At 47.1% G+C, this 26,395-nt stretch overlaps 1 protein-coding gene across 5 annotated transcripts in view; it reads right to left on the bottom strand.

The window, feature by feature from the left end:
• The window catches only part of Epb41l4b (erythrocyte membrane protein band 4.1 like 4B), a 147,545-nt gene that overhangs the window by 70,505 nt on the left and 50,645 nt on the right, over window positions 1–26,395 (bottom strand). For all 5 annotated transcript variants that reach the window (XM_029475977.2, XM_021160258.3, XM_029475978.2 and 2 more), the window contains exons 3-14: window positions 22,894–22,936; window positions 22,043–22,121; window positions 20,136–20,180; window positions 17,972–18,024; window positions 12,680–12,800; window positions 10,964–11,051; window positions 10,718–10,806; window positions 10,337–10,406; window positions 10,094–10,263; window positions 7,288–7,397; window positions 5,092–5,122; window positions 2,378–2,411 (exon numbers count right to left, since the gene is read on the bottom strand). In XM_029475977.2, coding sequence (XP_029331837.1) covers window positions 2,378–2,411; window positions 5,092–5,122; window positions 7,288–7,397; window positions 10,094–10,263; window positions 10,337–10,406; window positions 10,718–10,806; window positions 10,964–11,051; window positions 12,680–12,800; window positions 17,972–18,024; window positions 20,136–20,180; window positions 22,043–22,121; window positions 22,894–22,936 — 933 coding nt within the window. The remainder of the gene's footprint in view (window positions 1–2,377; window positions 2,412–5,091; window positions 5,123–7,287; window positions 7,398–10,093; window positions 10,264–10,336; window positions 10,407–10,717; window positions 10,807–10,963; window positions 11,052–12,679; window positions 12,801–17,971; window positions 18,025–20,135; window positions 20,181–22,042; window positions 22,122–22,893; window positions 22,937–26,395) is intronic.

Raw genomic sequence — 26,395 nt, 5'->3', positions numbered from 1 at the left:
CGCAGAGCGTGGGATCTGGAGGGGCATGTCTGCAGGAAGACCTCAGTCCTGACCTGGTGCAACCTCCTTCTCTTTGTCTCTTTTGGGGATACCAAAACCCATGGGGTTTGGGTGGTTAGCCCAAAGCCAGTCATTCCCAGGCTCCACACACTAAGACTCCAACAAGAGAGAATGACTAACCTACAACTAGGCCCTCTATTCTTCTGTGCTTTTAAACACACTGGATTCACCAGAGAGAGGGGCAGAAACTTCATCCACAGAGTTGGGGGCTCCAGAACCTTCCTTGGCTACTTTAATGCTACCTCAGGTACTCTGTCCACAGTGAGGAATGCATGTGTGTCTCTTTGCTTGTCACAATAACAGAAGAGAGAAGCCAAGTTTACTGGAATTTCGGGGACAATGAAGAACTGCCCCACCTCAAGAGACAAGTGTCCTCACTGAGAACATGGCTGACTCTGCGGCTGGCTGACTCTGTAGCTCTAAGAATGAACAGTGCTGCTGTGTTATCCCCTTTCTAACAACCCTTCTCAGACAGCATCATGAAGTGTCCAGTCCACTTATAGCCAAACTCTGATGGGACGACACAGGGACGCTAAGACTGGCCAAGCACAGGGTCTCCTAGCAACCCTGTAGAGAGATCCATGCCTAGAGTACACACAGATCTGTCATGAACAAGCACAGCCCTGGATGTTCACTGGGAGCAGAATGCAAGGGGAGGCAGAAGAGGGCGGATCATGGCAGGTGGGGTTGTTTTTACTTTCTTATTTTTATTCTCTCTCCTGCAAGGGCTGGCCACCCAACAGCAAGGTGATTGGGTCTTTGGGGGTCTTCAGAGGGACCCTAGTTAGTTCTCCTGGACCCTTGTGTACTGGCTCCCCATCTCACCATGTAATCTCTCCCTCCACATAAACTCTTGTTCTTACACCACAAATCCTTTACCAGAGCTGAGCGGAGACCAGCACTACTCTAGAACCTCCAGAGCTATTAAATGAGCTTATTTTACTTAATAGAGTAGACAGTACTGGGTATTTTGTCACAACAATGGGGTGGGGGTGGGGGAGACTAATATAGGACTCCAAGTTAGGAGTCACCTTTAAGCAGAAACAAATGACCATCTGGGAAGCAAGGCACATACCATCCATCCAGAGCCAACTTAGGATCTCTGAAGTCTACAGATGCCAAATTCCTACTCAAGTGTGTTAGGATAAGGTGGTTATTCTAGTAATGCCGGCCACATGGTTTTAACACAAAGAGCTGAATTCCACTGGAGCTGGGAGCTTCCAACTTAAAAGCAAAGGAGGAGGGGCTCCCAATGTGGAAGATACTGTAGCAAGCAGATAAGAGGCAAAGAACTCCAGGTGGACAAGCATGGGCAAGTGGCACTAACAGGAACCTAAGGGCAACTGCTTACACTGCAACTGCTGGGAATTGAACACTGGGCTCCCGACAGGAGACTTAAGCAAATGGAAGGAGTCTGGGCTGGCTGTGGAGGGGCTAGCTTGCTGCTACAGGGTGGGCTATGGAGGGCTTCAGCAGAGGTGGATGGGCAGGTAGAAGGCATAGACCCTGGTTGGTACTGCTTGGAAGGAACACAACACTGGGCAGGGGAACTGAATGCCTGGGCCTGATGTTTGACAAAATGGGTTCGAGAGATAAATGATGCCCCCCCACCCTTTGGTGTGAGCAGGCTTGCCATGAAAAGGGGCTGGAGGAAGGACCAAGAAAAACAATAGCAAAAAAACAACCAAACAAACAACAACAAAACCACCTCTGGGCATGGTAGCCTGTGCCTTTAATCCCAGCACTAGGCAGAGGCAGAGAGGCAGAGAGGCAGAGGCAGGTGGATCTCTGTGAGTTAAAGACTAACACTCACTAGTCTACATAGTGAGTTCCACAACATCCAGAGCCAGACACCGTCTCAAACAAACAAGCCTTCTTTCCTGGCAGTTTTCTCATTACTTTTGCACCCCCACCAGGCCCAGTCATGTCCAAGACGGCAAATGAAGGAAGAAGTGGAGTCTCCCAAATCCTTGACCAAAATCTCCCCTGTGGATGCTTGTCTCAAGGGCCCATGCTCTCAAGGTCCGCAGCACACTCCCACAAAGGCATGCACTTGAATGTTGCTAAGAGGTTGTGCCTGACCAACCAGAAACATAACTACATGTCCCTAGCACTCGCAGGTTAACAAGATTAAAAACAGGTACTTCAGATGCCTGGGAGGGCGCAGGGGCCAGGACAGCAGGATTTGTTTTTTAGAGTTTTCTGGAAAACAGCAGGAAGAAGGAATCAAAACCCAACAAGCACATACTGCTCCTACATATCGCTCGTCACACAAAATTCAGAAACTTTCCCAAACATCTCAGACATAGCATCTCACCTGGTAATTGTGGACTTCAGGATTTGCTTTAGAGCTAGAAAGGAGAAGAAGAAGAAGAAAAAACCACATCATTTTTAAAGTTGTAAGGAGGCACGGATCTATTTGACAGCTGTTACAGATTCTCCAGGCTCCCTGCTCAAATAGGAATGTCTGCATTGGGCACCAGAGCTTACCAGAGCATACGTTAAGTGTATAATCAAGGACACCACAGGACCAGCTTTCACTCTCCACTTTCAGCCTCCCCAGCATAAACACCCCAGTAAGATGCCCAGGTGCCGCTGTGACCTATGTGGGTTTCCATGCAGAGGCCAATCAAGCAGCTTTAGCTCCTAGTGCAGGCATTCCCTGGCACTGCCCCGGAGGCCACAGTTCTGCTTCTCGAAGAGGTACCAGCTCTTCAAGACACCTGCCACAGCCACTGTGGTGGGAATCACACATGGGTCCCTCGCACACACTGACCCTGCTGCTGCTCTGGGCACTGGTGCTGAATGTCTGTTCATCCAAGCCAAGCCTCTATCCTGTTATTATTTAATCTCCATAAGAGAGTGATGGCGTGCAGGATGCTTCCTACCACCTCAATTCACAGGCAAAGGAAGAGCTGCCTAAGAGAGACTAAGCCAGGGTTGATTCAACATCTGCTCAGACCCAAAGCCTATTTTCTTCGCACCAAATTCATAAGCAATACTGTAGTTTACAACCCCCTGAGAATTAAAAGCAATCCGAGGGTCTGTGGAAACGTTCAGAGCTCAAGTGTGATCCAATTTGATTAGAATCTTAATTAGAACTAGGTTGGCAAATATATAAATATATATATGCACACATAAATATATGGGCGTGGAATCTATGTATGTATGTATGTATGTATGTATGTATGTATATGCACAGAGAGGCATACAGACACACAGAGAGAAACAGAGAGATTTGTTACATAAGACACAAACTCAGCACCTATCGGAAACCTCCCAAGCTCAGAGCAATTACTGAGCAGTCACCGTTGCTAGGGTGGCTGCTAGGGTGACATGCCTGGAATCAGGGTTTACTGTCTTTCTAACAGTGGGAGGGGAGGAAGGCACCTTTGTTCGGAGTCTCACACCAGGTCTGCAGTTAGTTTTCAGAGAGGCCTGGCAGAAAAGCCAGGCTGTCATCCAGACCTCCTAAGCCGGACCTCAGCAGGTAGATAAAGTAGTCTACAAGGTGCTGTTTTTCCAGCAGTCATCTGCAGTTCCCAGCACAACTCCATCCATGGTCCCCCCCAGCAATTCCACACCAGGATCCCACAGGCTGGAAAGAGCCATTGAATAGCCGCCAACGGTGGGTGTTAACTCATTTGTTCCTAAAGGGTATATTTACTGACAACTTTTGTGTGTGTGGTGACTTTTTTTTTATGTTTGTTTTCATTCCCAATATATAATCTCCCCCTAGATTCTAAGAGGGAAATGTCACCTTATCAGGGAAATATAAACAAAACAATCATCTCCTAAGAAAGCAAGCAACACTGTAGCTTACAACCCCAAGAATTAGAAGCAGACCCTGACTGAAAGAATGTCACAGGGCTGGAGAGATGGCTCAGTGGCTAAGAGCACTGACAGCTCTTCAAGAGGTCCTGAGATCAATTCCAGCACCCACATGGTGGCTCACAACCATCTGTAATGGGATCTGATGCCCTCTGCTGGTGTGTCTGAAGACAGCTACAGTGTACTCATAGATAAATCTTTTTTAAAAAATGTCAGTAGGTTTCAGCACACTATCTGCAGGGACCCTAACTGCTAGAGACCCCCCCAGACATAGAGCACACATGTGTATATATGTTTTCATATGGTCCAGGGTTTTCTTGCCCAATAGGGACATCATCAGGTAGTTCCAGACACAGGCAGGATCAGGAACACCTGTGCTAGAGAAGAAGCAGCTGATTCCATCCATGGATCAACTATGGTGGACTGGTACTTATGAATAAAGTTTTATTAACAGCCATACTCACTTGTTTACATAGTGTCTACAGCTGCTTCACTGTTGCTACAGCAGCACTGAATATTTCTGAAAAAGATGTCAGAGCCTAGAATTCAAAATATTTCCTACCTGTCCCCCGATAAGAAGCCTGCAACGTCCCACACTGGAGATTTTCAGTCTTGTGACACAGTTTCCACAGAAGCTCTGTGTGTGGTTTATTTACTGCTTATTATTACATGCCTATGTGCATGATGTATATGCACGCCATGGTGCCCGTGTGGAGGTCAGGTCTCTCTTTCCACCTTTACATAGGCTTCAGGATTTAATATGAGTCCCAAGGCTTGCATGGCAAACGCCTCTACCCACTCGGCCATCTCACCAGCCCCTCTGGTGATGGCCAGTGTCTCCTAACACCTGCTAGCCAACGAGCACAGCAGCACCTGTTGCCCAGGAGGGTGGTGTTCAGTCCTTTGCCTGCCACACCATTACTGCACATGCTGCATGCATGCCTGCCACCTCACTGCGACAACAAACTGAGCTCTGTGCTACTCAAACAAAGCGGCTGTTCTGCAACAAGAAAGCCTTGGAACATTCTGTTGTGTGCTTATTGACAGCCGGGAGGATGGGGTAGCCAGGCAGAACAACAGGGAGAAAAGAGTTATCAGGTGAGTCACCTGGGTTTAATTGTATTAAGGAGAAAGTCAACACTGCAAACAAACACGGTAATTAGAGGGGGGAGCCATGCTGAGGTGGCTGGGGGTACTTACCAGAGCTGAGCAGCAATTACTGGGTTGCTCGCTGTAAAGGCAGAATAGAAAGTTATGCAGAACTTTCCAACATTCACCCCGGACCAACACACAGAGACACTAGACAGGGACATCTCAGAGTACACTCCTCATCTCAAGCCGGGCGGCCCTCAACTCCAGCTACTTTTTCCCTGAGGATCTGAACAGCCCTCTCTCTAACTTGTGTTGCTTCGTCTAAGTTTCTAGGCAACTCTCAGAGCAGGCTCCCAGGGCTGGGTGCACTGGTATGCAGGCACACTGGAGACAACCACAGATGAGCCGTTGCTCCTGAGGAGAATTCAGTCTGGGATGGAAAAGCAGTGTAACAGGATGAAGGATGAAATACCAGCAGGCATTTATGGAAGGACTTAGAGTGGGCATTTTTATTGAGGCAGAGTCTGCATGAAAGGGGCAAATATTTATTCAACTATACTTCAATTTACATTTCTTCGTTTTGTGTGATGCTGGGAATTGAACCCACAGCCTTGCTACCACTGAGCTATATCCCCAACTCCCCCCTCTCCCTCCCCACACACTTTTCCTTTGACAGGGGCAGAGTTTTATGTTGCTCAGGTTAGCCTCAAATACTATGCAGGCGAGGGTGACCTTGAACTTCTGACTCACCTGCCGTCAGCCTCCCAAGAGTTGTAATTATAAGTTTATGCAAAACTGGGGGATCAAATCTAGGGGTTTCATCTGTGCTAGGCTCTACCATGCAAGCCTATACCCCGGCTCCCCTCGCTTCCTTTCAAGAAAGGCATGCCAGGGAAAAGAATCATTCAATGCTTCACAAAGATGATACCAGGCCTCTAGCTGGAAAAACTGTCAATAAAATAAAAGAAGAAGGATCTAGAGGCCAGAAAGGAGGGTGAGAGAGGATCTCGGAACCAGAGTCTAGAACAGCCCCAAGCTACCCACTGCGGTCCTGCCATATGTTCCGCTTCTACAGCTATACCGGATGCTTGCTCCCCTTGTGTGAGCACACACTGTGGGGACTGGGTGCTTACAGCTATATATCAAAATAGTGCTTTTTCTTTAGAAAGTTGTTCCCGGGACTGGTCTGTTTCTAGGCCCCTGTAATACAATGGGCAACCTCCCCCAGGCACGCCAGACTCACCCCCAAGCGTAGTTCTGCTAATGGAGGCAAAGGCTCTGCAGGAGTTCTCAGCCCTTGCTGTTCCCCTAGACACTGCTGCAGTCACCTTCATCCCTTTGAGCATGTTCCCATTCCCTGGCCCTTCCTAGTTAAGTCCACATTTTCTGGATTCTCCTCCACTAAAGCAGCCAAAGATGACTGAAGACCTGTTGACTGTCATGCTACTGAGCTGTTGGCTCATAAGAGAAGGGAACAGGGTGGAGGGAGAAAAAGGCTGAAGATTCTAGGAGGCATAGGTATATAAGCAAGGCTCCACAGAGGCCCATTAAATCCCAAGCTATGCACAGAAAACTGTCCAGAGTAGTCCTATCTAGTATAGGAGGTTAGCAGAGGCCATATGTGATGGCCTTGTTGTAAAAAAAAAAAAAAAAAAGAAGCACAAACAATTTAGAGCTACCTGCAGTGTGTCGGACAGAGTAGCAATCCATGTAGAGAGGTGAGCTATGCAGAGCTCCAAGCTAAGATTATGAAATCCAGTTTAAATAGAATCGAGTTAGGAATGCTCGTGGACTGTCTGATGCACTCTGCTGGTTTCAGGCCCGACACAGGTGTGAGCCAGCTCAATGAGGGAATATTCGGTTTAAAGAATTCTGATCAGGAAGAGAGGAGAAGTGCAGGGTACAGCTATATTCAGGAATGAGTATGTCTGGACCAACTATGAGGGACCTGAACTGTGTCCCTGCAGGTTGGGCATCCATTCTTCTGTGGTCACAATTCTGGTTAGCATGCGCCCATGTCTCCATCAGGAATGGGGAGGCAGTGGGTACACTGGATGCAGTACCCTCGATGCTTGGCAAAGGTCCAAGCATAAAGTGAGTAGAGAGGCACATTCGCAGGAAGACAGACAGGAGGCAAAGGAACACATTGAGCAGGAGAAAGATTGAAGACTGGAGGGCACAAAGACTCAGTCTTTTTCAACAGCTTCTGAACACCAGAGGGTAAGAGCGGTAGGTTCTGCCCCTAGAGAGCAGACCCACAGACCCCCACTGTAAAGTGTCAGCAAGGGAGGAACACTGTACAACCTTTGAATGTGGAATGTCGCCGGGACGGGTAACGTTTGCTAGGCTTCCTCTCAAAGGTGCTGGTTCTTCGCAATCTGGAGCCGTGTGTAGCTTGATATTCCGTCCGTCCACTGGGAAGAAAATATTGGTTGCACATTAACCCCAGCAGCAGCTCTCGGCGTACTACGGCTACTGCCGTTGACTTTTTTTTTTTTTTTTTCATAAGAGCTCCAGTGTGTATTTCAACTTAACATGAAGTCTCCTGGTAAAGACATGCTAAGTTTAAAGCTCCTATTTGGAAATACAGCCTCCTTTGCCAGGCCAGGCACAGGGGCAAGAATCTCTGTCTATCAAAGGAAAAAAACCTGCAACGTAAGTATCAGCCACTTGGTTTCTCAAACCAAGTAAGTCTGAGTCCTTGAATCCTTTGATGAAGAGAACATGGATTAGATATAGAATAACCTTTCAAGGAACACCGTAGAGACATTGAGCATGTAACATCTTCTCCCAGGCGGCTGCAGTAGAGCCCCTGACCTAAACCTTGGCTTCCCTTGCTATGCACTGGAGGAAATGTTTCTAACTTCATAAAGGCTTTCCAGATCCCACCACTGTGAAGGCAGCTGCAGCTTCCAGGAGGGGAGCTGTGTTTTGCTGATCCGCCCCTCCCTGCTCCAATCCAGTTACTCTTGCCTGGTGGCTTCTCAGATGGAAGGAGCCAAATGCTACCTGATCCAGATGCCTCCAAGGGGCAGCCTCACCTCCAAGCGACCCTTCCTTTTTCATGTCTCCTTGAGGAACAAAGGTCACTAGGTCTGAGCCAATTGGAATGTTTCTCCCCAGCAGGGAAAAGCCTGCTTACTCTGGCAATCTCCTGGACTGCCCTCCCCACCCAGTTCCAAATCCACATGGATACGGGCAGACCGCAGCGGCTCTGCGAACCTCTGCATGCTGACATTTCCATCCTCCTGGGGCCTTGTGATGCGAATCCTTTTCCTCAAGGACTTGGTCTTCTTTTCCCCTTCCTTGGAGCGTTTAAAAAATACATTCAAACAAAGACCGTTCTTTAAACAGAGGCACACAGCCATTTCCTCGCACAGTGGATAAATCTGAAGCGAGCAGCACGCCTGGCATTTTAAACAGAGTTCAGGGACATGCCATGTGTGGGCAGAGGTTACGAAACCAAGCAGAGTTCTCTATCACGTAACTCGGATTCTCAGACTCCAAACAGGAGTTTAGAATGCACATTCTAGGCTGGAGAGATGGCTAAGCGGGTAAGGACACTGGCTGTTCTTCCAGAGGGACCAGGCTTGACTCCCAGCAACCACACAACAGTGCTCTAGTTTTAGGACATCTGATACGTTCTCTGGCCTCTTCACATACACATAAATAAATGAAATTTTAAAAAAATCAAAATGCACATCCCAAGGTCTGATACACATGTGTACACTCACAGAGTCTGAGCACAGAGGCTGCGTGCTTTCACTTCTCACAGATGCCCTGGACGTTTTCATGCACTCGTCTTATCCTCAAAAGCAAAACTATGTGAGAATAAGCTCTTTCTTCAGGCTCTTTTCAGAGCCAACACACACACACACACACAGTTGACACTGGCATGTGAAAAGAGACAACAGTGGTGAGGAATTTAAGAACTAGTACTGGGGAGGTGGCTCATCCAGTAACGTCCTGGCTCAAGCATGAAGGTCTGAGTTCAGATCCCCTGAACCCACGGACACAGCAAGGTGTGTTTGCCGTCTGTAATGCTAGCACTGCGGAGGTAGAGAAACCTCTTTGGAGGTTTCCAGCCTATCTCAATCAGCAAGCTCCAGATTCAGTAAGAGACTCTGGCTCAAAAACAAAGATGGAGAGCAACTGAGGAAGACGCCTACCTACGTTAGTCTCAGGTCTCGACAGACACATGCACACAAGGCATGCATATGAGTGTATGCATATATATATATATATATATATATATATATATATATATATATATATCTCCACTGGAAGACGTGCAAACAGCAACTCACACACAGAAGCACCAAGGCCAGGTGTGTGGGGCACACATAATCCATTTGGGAGGCAGAGACAGGAGGATCATAAGTTCTAGATGTGCCTAGGAGAAGATATGAAGAAGAGAGAGGAGACAGAGAAAGCACAAAGGAAAAGCCAGTCTGGCTGATGCTACTCTACGGCTCACTGGCTGTTTGAGAGTCTGAGCCTACTGCAGGAACACTGGATGTGCTTCAGTAAGGCTGCTTCTCGGAGTAAGAGTAGGCTGTGAGGAGTTCCAGTGCAGCACCATCTAATAAAACCTCCTGTAATGATAACCTGTGCTGTATCTGCTCTACTCATAGGCAGTCACTACCTCATGTGGCCGCTGAACACCAGCTACGTGGCTGGATGAGACCAAGGAACTATAGTTTTCAATGTATTAAACAGTCATCCTCTTCCACAGCTTCACACAACCAGTGGCCACGGCACTGGACAACACAGCTCTAGCTATAGGTCAGATCCTGGCAATTTTGTCATTAGACTGATGAACGTTTACCCATATATCTAAAACATTCCGGGCTCAAATATTTGCAATATCAAATACACAAAGAGTTCCAAACTGGGGCACTTCAGATACAGGCTCTTCACCCCCAACTCAGCTCCATTTTATCAGGAAAGTGATGGAAACCAACAGAGGTCATAATAGACCTTAGCAAGGAGGTGGGGGCGGGGCAAACAACCCACATGGCCGGACACAGATCCATTGCCACACTCATACACAAAAGAAGAGCTGTCATTCTCTGAAACACATGGTCCATGTCATAAAGCAATTGCCAACCTGAACCGGAAGCGGGAACCCAGCCGGATGAAGTCAGATCTGGCGGACTTGCTGTTGCTGGGTGTGCGCAGACGGAAGAAGGCATGGTGCTCCACCGCACACTTCCACAAGTGCTTGCAGGTACGCGCACTGTCCAGCCTGAACACGAAGGTGTGCTCTTGCTCACGCCCCTGAAGGAGGGAGCAAAGGTCACAGGGATGCCGGTGAGCGGCAGCAAGGAGGACTCTGGGGAGCAAGACCTACCTGGTCATCATCTTCCACTACTACGAGGGTCAGTTTGCTCTTTTTAAAGTCCATTTTGGTGATCTTAGGCCTGGTCAGAGAGAAAGCATTTTAAAAAGGGCAGTCTACAGCCAAACCGTCTACACATCAAACAGGCTCCTTTCTACTTATAAAAGCTTAGATTGGTAAGAGAAGAAAATCATCATTCATTCGTTTAAATACGATTAGCTAGACGTTCAGTGCACTGGCCACACATCCACAACGACAATAGGATGGTGTGATTTTTTTTTTTTAAAGCAAATCTGGGTGTTGCAAATTCCCCTCAAAATCATCCATCACATAGACTTTCCAACACAAGAAAATAGGAAAAGACATTTTTAATATTAGACAAAACTAAATTACCAAAAGAATAAGCCTATTTTGTTAGCTCCTTCAAAGATTAATATGCCTGTCGGGGTCAGTCCAAGAGAATATTCACAGCCATCTCTTCCCTACAAACAAACGAAGTGACAGTCGGTAGAGGGTTCTAACAGGTCGTCACAGAGAAGAACGTAAAAACAATTTCCTCACCAAAATTTACTTTGTTGGCACGCTATACATTTTTCAGAAACAGCAAAATAAAATGAAACAAACATACACAGTTCTTACCCTGACAACATGCATGTCCACCCCATACATTTCCAGCCACTTCGCTTTGTTCAGATAGGAGAGTTCCGCCTGGGCAGGGCTCTTTCCCCTTAGAAAGACCAATGGAGACACATGTAAACTAGGACTCACACACCAGTAGGGGTGTGAAGGGCCCGCTATGTGGTAGAGGGTCGCGCAATAGTTATAGCAATGGAGGGTGCAAGTTTGTAAGGATGGGAAACAATCTCCAAGCACCCACGGTTGACAGAAATGGAAGACCACAGGATGGTGTTTCTTAGAATAACCTAAGAAAACAAGAGCAGGGGCCTAAAGCAAAGGAAAAGCTTGTTCCTCCTGCCCTTCCTCTGGGAGAAAGCAGGCTGCGTGTAAAGGAGTGGGCGGGGCACGTTGACTGTACATCTGCACACTCCCCCATCACTGGATGAAGACACATCATGACATTTTTTATTTTAAAAGTCATCATAGGAACTGAGAGACATGAAAAGGTCACACTAAGTGCTAGTTCCAAGAGGAATTATCAATGGGTAGTTTGTGGCCTGTGTGTGTGTGTGTGTGTACATGTGTGTATGCATGCATGTGTGAATCACTGGGAAACTGCCTTACTGGTCCAGGCAAAACAAAAGTAAATCCATTAGATTAGGATGGTGGCAGAAGGGAGACATGGAAGATATATGTCATGCTGGCTCTCAGTGTACTGAGCACACTTCTGGACATGTAGTACTGCATGTCAGTCACATGGTCTCAATGATGAATATTCTTTCACCACAGGGTGTCAGGCCAAGTGTGAGACCCACAATGTCTGTGGTCCTTCCTTTCTCTCTTCTTCAGATTTTCAAATACTAGTGTGAAGACAATGAGACACCCTGGGGGTTGAGCCCCAACTCTGAACATGGAAATCATTTATGCCACGTTAACGCGCTACATAGAACTGAGAGGTCCTTGAGGTGGTTTCATCCATATTTAAAGACTGCTCCTATGATTAGATTTCATGCCTGCCGCAGGAAGCCAGGGATGGACCTTTCAAAGGTGTCACCAGGTTGGTGTTCAAAAGTTTCACACTTTAGATTCAGGCATTGGGAGGTAGGGATGCTCCATGTGTATTTCTAAAAGGTTTGCCCAGAACAGTGGTTCTCAACCTGTGAGTTGCAACCTCTTTGGTGGTCAAACAGCCCTTTCACAGGGATCGCCTAAGACCATCAGAAAACACAGATATTTATATCATGATTCATAACAGTAGCAAAATTACAGTTATGAAATAACAAAAATAATTTTATGGTTGGGGTCACTACAACATGAGGAACTGTATTAAAGGGTCCCAGCATTCGGAAGGTTGAGAACTACTGTTCTAGAAAGCTCTGTTCGGGAAGAATAGGACCTTATAAGTGCAGTGTCTCCTCATTATCCACACTTGGGGTGTTACTAGCAAGCAAGGATCAAATCGGACAGGAGCTGTATGTATTCCCAAGGTAAAAAGCAGCACGGCTTGACCTTTGCACATTTCTCAGGAAAAAAGGTAACACACGGGTCTTTGGGAAACAGGTGTGAAGCACAGGAGAGAGGCTACAACCCAGAGCTGTGGCTTTCTGGTCATTGACTGAGCCTCTCGGGCACACTGTGCTGCGGAAGGCAGGCCATAGTTTTGTCAGAAGGGTCTGACAAACACACAGCACAGAATAAAGAAGCAGGTCAGACCACGAGAGAGGCGCACGGAGGTACCTGTACTCTTTCCATCTCTGGAAGATATCGAACTCCATGGCTTCTGTCTGATTTGGGATGAACCGAAACTCAGACACAAGCTCGGGCGTGTGTTCCGGGAGCTCACACTCTCCTAGCTCCGCTGTGCAGTTCATAGAAGGGAGGAAAACGGGAGACGTTGAACGCGGGAGACATTGAACACTTTGGGTTATTACTGCAACCAAGTCCAGAGGCATTCTTTCTGATCATAAAGCACGAGCCCCCTCATTATCAGGTTCCCTCAGAGTCCCCAAAGTCATTCTAATCCGCCATCTTAGTCATCCCTGGCTTTCTTCTCAATGCTTCTCCCACTTAGGGAAGCCTGGCTCACATTTTCCCCAGGAAGTGGGAATTTGCAATAAAAGGCAGTTGCAGGCAATGGGGATCTGCCCATAAGCATCTTTTACACAGGGCTCTCATTAAGCAAAGGGCAGAGCTGCACTTAAGTGTTTGCATGGCTGGGGAGAGTGGATGAGGAATTTGGTGCGTGCAGGATGCAAGTGAGGGATCCAGGAGCAGCAAAGGAGGGTGAGCAGGCTGCAGGAGCAACTGCGGCAAATCAAGCAGAACGGAGAAGGAGAGAAGGCAGAAGGCTGCTGTGCCAGAGAGGGAGAGCAACAGGAGCCTGCCCAGGAAAGAGCCCAGTGAGCACTGCATGGCTCCTGTTCTTGCCAGGCCGCAAAACCTGGGCCCGAGGACAAGGTGGCCCTATCCCTCCAGAGCGTGAGTGAGAAAATCCACTTTCCCCACCCCACCCCTTCAGAACTCAGAATAAAAAGAACCTCCCAGTTTCCTCTAAAACCTGATTACAGTAAGTGTGGACTTCAGGCTAGCGGGCATAGATGTCACCGTGGGGCTGGATCACCACGCAGACCTGCATGCCCACCCAGGAGAGCCCAGTCGCTGCCTCCATTTCACAAGACCCTCAAGAATGGGTGCACTCTCCTTGGAGAGACAGCGAGCCACAGCACTTGTTTTGAATGTGGAAGCAGAAGACTCATTTGGTGGGCTCATTAAAGCATGACATCACTGGGCCCTGTACCCAGAGCTGCTGATCTTGGTGTGGACCCAGACCCAGAATTGAATGTAACTGTGGCTGACCTTCAACTTCTGACCCTCCTCCCTTCTCCTCTGAGTGCAGCACTATGCCTGATCTTATGTGATGCTGGGGAGGAAACTCAGGACTTCATACATGCTAGGTAAGCACACTACCAATTGGGCTGCATCTCCAGCCCATCGAATTTGCACTTCTAACAAATCCCCATGTGACACTGACATAGCTAGCCCGGGAATGGGAGAAAACCTGGAACCTGATGTCTCAAGACATCGGATCTACCGGTGTACGGAGCCACACATGCCCCGGAATCGGGGAAAACAGCAGCTCACTACATATCCAGTATCTTTTCATCACCCCATTGGGCCAGCATGTGCTTCTGAGGACCAAAATCCCACAACCCATCTTTCAGGAGAGGGACTCCATTTGACTTGCAGAATGGATAAAATGTCCCTGTGGCCAGGTGTGGTGTGTCACATCCTGAAATCCCAGCAATGAGACGGCCTATGGTAGGTGGCTCTTGTGCTCAAGGTCAGGGCAAGACAAAGTGAGACCGAGCCTCAAAATATGAAACAAAACAGTCCCATTCCTGCATAGGAAGCAATAAAATCAAAGTCAAGGACACTGTGCCTTTATAAGACAATGTCAGGCAGAGAGAGATGGTCTGATAAATACTTCTCCATTGGAATGCCACCCTCCACATCACTGAGACCCAGACATAAAGGAGTCTGGGTCAGGGCATGCAGCAGCCTTTTTGTCCAGGCAAGGAGACACACACTAGAAATCCTGTCCTAGAAACAAAGAATAGCCAGAAAAGGGGGTAAGGCTGGGTTCTTCAAACTGGAGACCACCACTGACCCTGGCCCAAGAGGTCATTGTGGAATGGGTCCTGGCAAGCCTTAAGCTCTGTATAGTCTAGAGAGAGATTCCTTTGGTGTCTCCTGTACCCACAGGCAAACATGACTCAATAAGACCCTGTGTTTACTGGTGTCCTGAAATGGCAGGATAAACTATGCCAAAGACACCAGTAAGAATGAAAGCAGTGTCCCCTCCAGCCTCAGTTGCACTGAAGCAGGCCTGAGGAGCACCCTGGTCCCCACTCTGCCTTCCAAGAACAAGCTGAAAGAACTGGGCATTCCAAGAATCGCCTAATTCTGCAGCCAGGCTCCGGCTCCATGAAGGCTGTAGCTCAGATGTAAGAGACTAAACTCCAGCTCTAAGCAGGTGTCTGTGTGCCCCAGGCAAATCACTGAGCTGTCCCAGGGCCAAGATCTCTACCCGAAACATGGGAGCGGTCACACGAACAAACGGGCGATCTCACGTTCCTTTTACCCTTTCACTTGGATAAATTTTCAAATCTACCACTCATGCATTCCCCAAAGAGCGTGTCCTCCACAGAAGGGCACAGCATCTCAACTCAGGGGACGAGATTAACTCAAGAACAACACTAAGATATGCCTGAAAAGCTCAACCGCCAGAAGGAACTCTGCCCTTCATTTTTTTCACACCACAGAGTAAAGCTAGTGATCACACAGGGGGGCTCCTGGCTTGGCTACAGAGGACAGCATAACACCGTGGGATGACAACCTGAGAAGGGCTTCTCTGCATGTCCCTCAGTCTTCCAAGTATTGATTCACACCTGGCATAATGATCATTATTAAATTACACTATAGGGATGGGTAGTTTCTCCAAGAAAGGCTCTCCTCTTTTGCTCGCATTTTTTCCACTCTCATCTTTGCTGCTTTTACAGTCTTGCTGCCGCTGGACCCGTGAGGACAGGGATGTGCCTCCTCCTCAAATCACACAGGACAACAAGACAGGCTTAGAACACTGTGCCAACAGCCTCCGGAGGAAGCTTCTGCAGTGATTAATGGCCCCAGGCCTGACAGGGTGCTTGGGTGCTTTCCTTTCATTAACACCACCCTGACAGATCCTTCGGGGCTGCCAAGCCTGTCTAGGCCTCTTGCAGCTCAGGAACCAGTGTACATGAAGGCTACTGTCTGTACTGGTAAAATTTGCATCTGACCAACAAAAGAAGCCAGGAACACTGCTGCCCTGATCCCAACTCTGCCTACACCGTGGCACTCACCAGGAGGCCTGCTGCATCAGACTGCACAGGGAGAGGAAGCCTGTAGCTCTGCATTGGACACAGTTGGCTTTAGAACGAATCGTTGTTACCGTTACCACCAGGGCTCTCCAACTACACTGAGGGTCTCTCCAAGCTCATCCCTCTGTTCACTCTACACTTACTGAGCATCTGCTAAGAGGTGACTAAGGACTAGAAGTATTCAGGAATGGGAAAATGCACATTATCCACAAAACATCTTTACATACATAAATGTGACACCACAAAGTGACTAAATATAGCAAGTAGGGCCAGTGATATTCCTCAGCAGGTGAAGGCTTGCCAACAAACCTGATGACTTGAGTTCAAGCCCCATGACCCGTGTCTAGAAGAGAAGGGATTCCTGCGAGTTGTCCTTTGATCTATGCACACACTAAATTAAAATATAACAAGAATACTAAGAAACAACACACAATAAGAATTGGTATTATTCTAATCTGAGTTACATTTCTTACCAAAAAAAAAAAAAAAACCCAAACCAAAACTAAACTAAACTCATTAACAGAGGATGTAGGTGCTGGTGGGTGGTGGTCTAGGACATCAGGTCCTTTCTTTGACCTGCCTGACTGCTGTGCTGACCTACCCGGAGTCTGTAATCAGTGTGACCTGATCTTGTGATACCTCTCAGATCAGCTCTTCTTAAATTAGTAAACCATGAGCCGGTGAGATGGCTCGGCAAAGTCAAGGCCCTTGCACTAAGCCTCACAACCTCAGCTGCGTGTCCAGAACCCACACGTGAAAGCAGAGAACATACTCTCCAATGGTGTCCTCCGACCTCCATGAACATGCGCACACGCACGCACGCACGCACGCACGCACGCACGCACGCACGCACACACGTTAAAAAAAAAACTGTAATTAGAAAAATATAACAGTACGAGCCGTATCTTTTTATGATATTCACAAATACCACGAGAGGAGGTGTCACAGATCATAACCCAGCAAAGCACTGACAAGCACGTGCTCAGGAAATCCCATTCTCTTGGATAGCTCAGGAGACTCAAGCACGTATTTCTAACTGAAATGCACAGACAAACAGTTAATGTGGATGGTCCTGCAGGCAGACCTCCTGCCGGCCAGTTCCCACTTGCATGCTGGTGAATTCAGCACCTCTTGGCCAAGGCCCAGACAGCCACTTCTCCACAGGAGCCTCCTTCTCCTCTGCCCACTCACTAATGTCACCACCTACCCTCGGCAACAGCCTGAGTCCTCCCACCGCTTCCTCACATTGAGGCTCAGGCACTGACAGGGCGGCTGCATTCATTGTGTGCACACCCACCTGCCCATTCTTACTATGGCTGTTAAGTCTGTTACGATAACAGCCCTCACCCTACCCCCACCTAGCCCCACTCCAGTTCCTTCTTTCCATGCAGTCTTTCCAAAATACACACCACCCAGGCCTGCTGGCTCAAGAACGTACAAAGACTTGCTGCTGGCCCCATGAAGTTTATAGTCTTTAAGTGGGACCAGGGGCTGTTCTCCAGTTCACACTGTGACTACACACTTACTGTCCCTGTGACTTTCATTACTGTTTGTTTGCTCGCTTTTCAGGGTTTGTTTGTTTGTTTGTCTATTTGTCTTTTTCTGGGATGAGGTCTCATGTAGCCCAGACTGGCCTCAAACTTGCATCCAGTTAAGGATGACTTTGGATTTCTGATTCTCCTACCACCACCTCATGAATGCTGAGGAGTAAATTCAGCCGAGTTATACCTCGAGCAGTCCCTGAGTATCCAACCCCACACCCACACATAAGGTACCAGGCATGGAACCCCAAGGCCTTGTGCATACCAAGCAAGAGCCGCACCTCCGCTCCTCTGTACTTACACCTTGTTCTTGAAGTCATCCTCCGCCCCACATCCCCCATGGACCTCCCTCTCCCCAGCCTCCTGTGTATCTCTGCTGCTAGGGAACTGCCATAATCTCTATGTGCTTTCCTGGGCAGACTGCGAGCTCCTGGGAACTGAGACCACATCATGTGCCTTTACATCCTGGGAGAAGGCGGGGCCCCGGGCTTGGCTGGCATACAGCACGTTCTCACTTATGGAAACAAAAGCAACGACTTCAAGATGCGAACTGTCACGAAGGATGAATGTACCTTGCAGACAGAGGGCAGCTAGTTCCACGGCCGTTTCATAGGGGCACTTCAATCTTCGGGGGAGAAAAGAGAAATGAATATTAAATAGGAAGGTTACAGTTATAACCATGTAACAACGTCCTGTAAAAGTCAGCAGCATCTAAATACGGCTTCTGATGCTAGTCCTTCATAGTTGCAGTGTCTACATTAAAGAACACAAACTAACAAGGCAGTTCTCCACATATCTATCCACGTATACGGTCTACCAACCATGCAGATGCCTCCAATGAGTATGGAAGGAACTTGGGATGTTTGGGAAACAGAATAGAAACCTTTCCTTTGTGTTGTTATCCTGTTTATTTTCTCTTGATACAGTCATTTGTCTTTTCGAGCTGCCTTCAAATCTTCCTTAAAACAAAGTCTTGGCAGTAATAACCCACACAACAGCACTGTACACAGGACTTCTAAGACCTCTAGATGTACTTAGTATCAGGTCCAACTGAGGCAGACCTACTGATGCAGTAAACCCTCTGGTGAAGCCAGCGCCCTGATCCCCATCTCTTGTGAGCCTTCAGCATCCCGCCCAAGGTCTTCCTGCTGACAGGAGGCAGTGCTGGCTCAGAACACTGTTTCAATTACACGCTAACTAGCTGGGTAGGAGTAGAGACAAACTGCGAAGCACGAGACACAGATGAAGTACCGCCATCAGTGCTTTTACAAACTAAAGGCAAGTTCTAGAGGTATGGGGCCTTTAGTATGATGAGCACAGCATGGAAGAGATACAAATATACACATACTCAGCACTCACCAACCAGAAACTGTGTCCCATGGCTGAGTAAGGCCAATATATACACTGTACAGTCTACTCCTTCTATTACCTCTCTGCAACTGAAACTTTCAGAGTGTATTTTCTATGAAGAATTTACAAACACAGAAATTACATTTTAGTTCAAATTTTACTTACTTATATAATCGATTTATATTTGGATTTGGTGTTTGAGACTGGGTCTTACTTTGTAGCTTTGGCTGGCCTAGAACTCACTAGGTGGACCAGGCTAGTGTCAGACTCACTGATGCCCTCCTGTCTCTGCTTCCCTAGCTCTGCAATTCGAGGATGGCAGAAATTATCCATTACATTTCTTTCAGATTACATTTAAAATCAGAACATATTCCTGTTGGCAATATCAGGTACTGATCTTAATATAGCCTCAGGTGTTTTTTTTTTGGTTTTTTCGAGACAGGGTTTCTCTGTGTAGCCCTGGCTGTCCAGGCACTCATTTGTAGACCAGGGTGGCCTCGAACTCAGAAATCCGCCTGCCTCTGCCTCCCGAGTGCTGGGATTAAAGGCGTGCGCCACCACGCCCGGCTCTCAGGTGTTTTTTTGTTTGTTTGTTTGTTTGTTTTGTTTTTTTAATGTAACAAAATATTCGATAACTCTTGCTGGAAAATGATAAAGACTAATTTTTTTTTACATTTATTTATTCATATAGATTGTGTGTGTGTGTGTGTGTGTGTGTGTGTGTGTGTGTGTGTGTGGTAGGGGTGCATATACATACCATCACACATGTGCAGAGAACAGAGGACAACTTTCAGGTCCCAGGGATTTAACTCAGGTCTTTAGGCTTGGCTGCAGGAGCCTTGACCCGCTGAGCCATTCAAAATGTTGTCAGCCTTCTTTCTCTACTGATGCCCCCTCAAAACCAACCACTTCTGTGAGGATGTGTTTTGTGCTTCATACTCACTGCAAGCCTAATGCCTTGGGCGTAAAGAGCCTTTCAATGAGATGAGAAATCCACAGCTCTGTCTTACAGGTCAGACAAGGGCCTCTTTACATTGCTTTAGTGTGCTGGTAATGAGCGAGACTTCCTAAACTGCACAAACACAAATTGCCATGTGTATACATGCTGACGGTGTGTGAATGGGGCAGGGATGTGGCAGGGAGAAAGTTGTTCCCAAACACACATCACTCAAGGTCCTCAATGCCCTTGGAAACACTCCAAGCCATGTAGGAATCGCTGTAAAATGGGAGGAAAGTGACAGCAGGACAAGTATCCAACTCAGTTGACAGAACCCGTGCACCGTTTGAATTTGGTAAAGGGGCCAAGGGTAAAGGGTTAAAACAGTGCAGTGCTGAGGTATACTATGCCCCACGCTGAGGTAAGAGTTAGAACAAAAGCATACTTACTTTCCAGAAAGAATGTCATGCCTGAGTTGTAAAACAAACAGGTACCTGACAAACATATACAAAAGTCAACAGAGGGGAACCCTTCCCTTCCCCAGCCGCCTCCAATCCCCAGCCTCCCATCACAAGCACCCCTGCACGTGCCCTGGATTTCTGAACTGTCAAAGGGAGTCCAATGCAAATGAGGAGGGAGGGAGTCTCCTCCTGAGACTGTGGAAAGGCATCCCTGGTCTCAATGGGCTGGGAACCCACATGGGGAGCTGGCAAGACACTTGTAGGATGGAGCTCCGATGCAGTCGGATGTGACTTGCAGGGTGGCTTTGGTGCAGGAGAGTCTAGCCCAACAGGCACGGAGAACTCTGCACCGGCATGCGATGCATCCAAGAAAATGGGCTGGGTGGAACCACTGAGCGGGCACCTGGCCAGTTAAACCCAGATCCAAGGGCTTTTCAAAAAGTCTACACAGACTATAAAGTATCTGCTACAAAGGGATACTTTTCTTCCTGGTGAAGTTTAACTGCTGACTGTCTTTAAAATAAACACACACTCATGCAAACCATTCAACACACACACACACACCTAGAATTACCCTACAAAAAAATTACAGGGATAATAAGAAACAAGGAAAAAGAGACAAAAAGCATAAGGAGGGCTCACCAAGTTCAAGTAAAAGCCTTTTATTTCTAGGAAGAGGTGGCCACCAAAACCACTTTGTACTAAACAAAGCCTGCTACACTCTAGGCCTATAGAGTCAGGATCCTACACTTGAGAGTGGAATCCTGTTTGTTTTTGACTCACATATCTGCCTTAAAAATTATCTGCTCTGTTGACAGCTAGGGGCAACGTGTTTCATAAAGAACTCCAAAGAGAAATACTGAAGTTGCTTAGTAAGTGGAACCTTGGAGACCATGTGGACAAGCCCTTTTCTGTAGAGCTTTTTGTAGGAGACTTTGGATGATCCAGAAATCAAAGTGGGCAGGAAGGCTAAAGGTTCTCTCTCATTCCAGAAGGTTCTGCCTCTCAGCAGATCCTAAAGTATAACTTCTCAAATTTAGTATGCTGATATGTATAGTCACACCAACTATGGCATGGTGGCCATGTGGCTCCCATGGAGAAACCCTGGAGGAAAAGCCCCAAAGGCCTTGTCATGGGCGTGAGTAATAACTTTCAAATGTCACTCCTCTCCAAGTTGCTGGCCATCAATGTAGACCACCCATCAATGTGCAAGTCACCGCTACAATACAGCACATGAAAAATCGGTGACAAGGACACTCCAGGGATATCAAGAACTCCATAAAGTATTCCACAGATGGAAGGGAAGCTCCGTATCCCAACCCCTGTTTACATTCTCCCTTTCTTCTATACTGATTCTAAAATTCAAGAAGTAAACACAGGCACTCGCAACATAAAAATAACATAAAAATCACCAGTGGGGCTAAGAGATATAAGTGGGTCCTAACAAAGTCTTTGGTGACAGAGCTGCTTATGTGAGGGGTTCCTCTAATTGGAACAATCAGAATGTCTTGCAAAACTTCAAAAAAAAGAAGGAAAAGGAAGGAAAGAGGAAAAGGAGGAGGAGGAGGAAGAAGAGGAAGAGGAGGCAATTCCTGACTAAGGAACCTTCTCCCGGTATCTGCTTTTGTTGGTGGTCATGGAGACGAAGACAAAACGCCAAAGATGAGCCTACCACTTCCCAAGGTCCAAGAAAATTCGTATAATTTGGTTCATATGAAAAATACCAAATTAACCAGACTTGTGGATTTTTAATAGGGTAGAGGAGCCCAGAGAAAATGCGAGTAACTTCTGCTTAGAAACAGAGGACCAAAAAGATCAACCCCCTGACTGAGTGGATTCCCCCAAACTGGCCGAGGCAGGGGCTACTGGACAGACTCCTCTCTGCTGTCTCCTACCTTGTAAATTCCTCTCGAAGGTTGTTTGGTTCCGAAGAATAGTATTTGACTCGAAAGTGCAAGGCATAGGCAGGTCCCACTGAACATTTGGAGACAGAAAGGTCAAGATGTCTGTCCCCCATCAGACAAAAGGAAACACATCCCACTGACAGCAAGCTCACTGCTCCGTCTGGAGTTGCAAAGATGGGACCAAACTTGTAGGTTTCCTGGGAAGATTTAGCTGGGGACCTCATCTGGCAGGAAACCCTGCCTGGGTGGGTTACAAACAGCCGGCGTTCCCCTCTTATCTCTGACGGGATTACTCCAAACTGGCATCCACATTCTACCAAGTACAAAGTGGGCTGGAGGCTAGTGTGACACAGGAGCAAAGTGCTCTGCGTGTACAGATACCGCAAAAAACACCGTAAGGTACTTTTAAGAGGATATGATCTCCAAATGATCTAAGCATAAACAGCATTAGAAAACCATGGTTACCACACCTGTAAGGAATGAGCTGGAGCCTTCCTGCTTCCTACTCCCCATCCTGAATCTGCTTTGAAACTTACTTGGCAGTGAGCAAAGGGGGCGACAGGTTTCTGAATAGAACATTAGTCAGCTCTCATTGGCAGGGGTGTCTGATTTGAAATGAGAGCACAGGTGGGTTTTAATATCTACCCAAAGTACTCATTCAATTTTAAAGCTCTACTTTTTGGTCAGTTTACAGGAAGTAAAAACCACCCATTTAACACTGGATCTATTTACCAATCAAAAGATCTCAGAAATCTTGACAAAGCAGTTTACTGTCAGTTGTTTTTTTTTTTTTTTTACAAAAGGGAAAAAAAGGCATGAATAGAGTGGAGTCTGTGTCTTACCTTTCATCTGTTTCTTTATGGGTTTCGAGTGATCCAGCCAGTGCTGAAAGAAAGACAGTGTTTCTTTAGGAACCAAGTATGCACCCCTGGAGTTCCTCTCCTCTACAAACCTGGGTGTACTCACAAAGCCCTGAGACTTGAGTCAGATCTTGAATTCCTCACTGGAGATCTGCAAACTGCTAGGTATGATACTGGAAACTCCTTTGCTCAGGATGGGGAGCTGGCTCAGCAGTTAGGAACCCAGACTCAGTTCTCAGCACCCACATGGCAGCACTACATCACCAGCTTCTAAGGGAGACCTGATGCCCTCTTCTGGACTCTGTAGGCACCAGACACATATTGCACATGGCACACATACATACATGCAGGCAAACACTCATACATATAAAAATAAAATAGGTATATGTTTAAAAAGTCTTTGATCACCAATGACTGGGCCAACTTGAGACCCATCCTAGGGGCAAGAATCAATCCCTGACACTATTAATGATACTCTGCTATGCTTGCAGATAGGAGCCTCGCATAACTGTTTTCTGAGAGGCGCTACCCAGTGGCTGACCAAAACAGACACAGAGACATAAAGCTGGGATGAAAGGTGTGTCACATGTTGCCCGTACCTATGCTGCTCTTTACCTAAAAGTATTTCTGTACCAGGGTGGCTTGAACCAAAATTCTGCTTGATTCTCATCTCCAGGGATTAAAAGTGTGCACCACCGTGCCTGGACCGAAGCTTTTCCTTTTAGATATTAAACCGAAAAACCCGGAATAGTGATTACGATCTGTCCCTTGTCAATTTCACAAATACTTGTGTCTCTTTACATCCATGTTAAAACAATAACCAAGTAATAATAATAATAATAATAATGGTAAAGTTCTCCTTCATACAACTGCAAATCCTGAAGTTTAGGTGAAACGTTAGAATAAACATTGGATGGAGCTCGGGAAGTCTTGTAGAAGAGCTGAGGGGAGGGCTGAGGAACCTGAAGCAGATGGAGACTCCACAGAAGACCAACAGAGTCAACTAACCTGGACCCAGAGACTGAACCACCAACCAAAGAACATACAAAGGCTGGGCCTAGCCCCACCCCACCCACATATGCAGCAGATATGCAGGTCCCCCAACAACTGGAGCAGGGGCTGTCTCTGACTCTGTTGCCTGCCTGTGGCTCCTGTTCCCCTAACTGGGTTGCTCTGTCTGGTCTCAGTGGGGGAGGATGTGCCTATCCTGCAGTGACTTGATGTGCCAGGGTGGGTTGGTACCCAGTGAGGACTGCCTCCTTCTCAGAGAAGAAGGGGAGGCTGTGATTGGGATGTAAAAAGAATAAATAAATTAATGGGGGAAAAAAGTCTTCGCTCAAGCTGGGGAAATTGTTCAATGTGTAGATAATGCTTGCCTTGCAGTGAGGCGGAAGAGACCATGGCTCAGCAGGAGCACCAGTTGCTTGCTCTTCCTGAGAACCCAGGTTAGAGTCTCAGCACCCACAGGGGTTACACCCATCTGTAACTCCAATTCTGGGGGATCCAACACCCTCTTCTGACCTCCGTGCATGGTGTACTCACATGGTTTATGGCATACAGATTCAGGCAAAACATCATACAGATTAAATGGAAATAAATGAACATTTAAAGTGTTTGCTCCAGGGGATCAGAGTTTGGGTCCCCAGAACCTATAGAAAAGGCAGGCAGGTGTTAATGGCTACCTGCAATCCCAGTTTAGGAAGACAGAGAGAGGATTCCCAGAGTGAACCCCCTGATGAGATTACCAGTATCAGTGAGCTCTGGATTTGATTGAGAGACCCTGCCTCAAGGAGTGAGGTATCAAAGCGATATCAACCCTCCATGTGTGCCCACATATATGCAAACATACATACGTACATACATACACATATATACCACATGTAAATAGAAAAAGAAAAACAAATAATTTGCTTTGCATGTAAGTGTATTTTTCTATTAACCAAAGTTTCCCAAGGTTTTTTTTAAAAGAGGTCAGAAAGCTTTTAAGACCCCTAAGAAATTGATCTGAATGAAAGGCCCTTCTAAACATTCTGAGTTCCTGGGGCTTTATAACCGCTCTTCCCCGGTGATTCCAGGTCTCCACTGATCTAGCTAAAACTACAAACTCTGTGCTAAACTCTGATTACGTACCAGCCTGTGGTTCTAACACCCTCAACCCTGACATCAGGAAAACAAAGTCCCTGGCCTCCTTCATTCTTTTACACTCCTGAACCCCCACCCCTGATGGGAAGAGGCAGATGGCTCCGCTGTGGCCAGGGAGGACATTTCAGATGCTCCTCTTATTTACCAGAAAACCTAGTTCTATCTGCCTAAGGAGGTTACAAAGCCATTTCTCTCATGTAAACATTTATGTTAAAATTGTTGACATGCTCAGTAGTCTAACTTCTATAGGAAGCTACATATGAGAACACTATAGAGAAACATCGCCCAGGTAAGCCCATCCAAAAGAGAAAACACTGTAAATTAAAGATGCATTTAATCCCTCTGGCCTGCATGTGCTGCCTGGCTACCCAGCAGGCCCCAGAGCGTTAGCTATTTATGCCTGTGATTACGTGGTTATCCTTGGGGGTCTCAAGACAGAAAAGCACTAGCAATCAGCAACCTGGAAAGGTGAAAAATCACCATCTGAAGTCTCGTCGCTACTGAGCGCCTATCATTCCTGCAGCATCATAAAGCCTAGCTTTCATGAATCAGGGGCTATCTGTACTGTGAGTCTCTTAGACCAAACCCTACCCAAGAGGGACCACGTGGCTGAGGGCTTCTGCTTTCTGTGAGAGGGGCCAGGTGTGGTACTTAGCATGCTCTTCCTGGATTGAGAAATAGTAGGTGTGACTTTCAGAAAATTTTTATTTTATATATGTGTGTGTGTGTGTGTTCTGCTTGTATTTACATCTGTGAACCATGTGTGTACTTGGTGCCCAAGGAGGCTAGAAGAGGCTGTGGGAGCCCCCGGAACTGAGGCTGCAGATGGTTCTGAGCATGTGGTGCCACGCGACTGAAGTCCTCTGGAAAGGCAGCCAGTGCTCTTAACTGCTGAGCCATCTCCCCAAACCCAAAGTGTGAACTGTTTTTCAAAAGGGGGATAGACATGTTCACTATCACTGTAACTAACTCAATGCATATCGGAGCTCCACTGCTATAAAAAGAATTGGAATGGAACAGGCAAAGTAGGTTTCTCTCCAGCTATTCCGAAACAGAGGCTAATTCTGCTGACTACCTGGGACTGGCAGAAGCAATCACCACTGTGCACATGTTACTAATGAGAAAGGGCGGGGCTGAATGAGCACAGTGTACTCCACACCTAACCACAAAGCCCAAGAGGACTGTGTGGGAGGAGGGAGGGGTGGAAACACAAAAAAGCACATAACAGATGAATTAGAACACAATAAGCGTGCACACTGTGCTAAGGAGAGGAGAATGTGGGCCTCTGTCATCTCTACACTGCCTAGTCTGGGTAACAAAAGCGGATCGCCACAGCAGGGCG

Source organism: Mus caroli, unplaced genomic scaffold (assembly GCF_978045245.1).
Source record: "Mus caroli unplaced genomic scaffold, Mus_caroli_1 scaffold_6, whole genome shotgun sequence".
Taxonomy (NCBI): Eukaryota; Metazoa; Chordata; class Mammalia; order Rodentia; family Muridae; genus Mus; species Mus caroli.
This window is presented reverse-complemented; position numbering and strand designations above follow the sequence as displayed.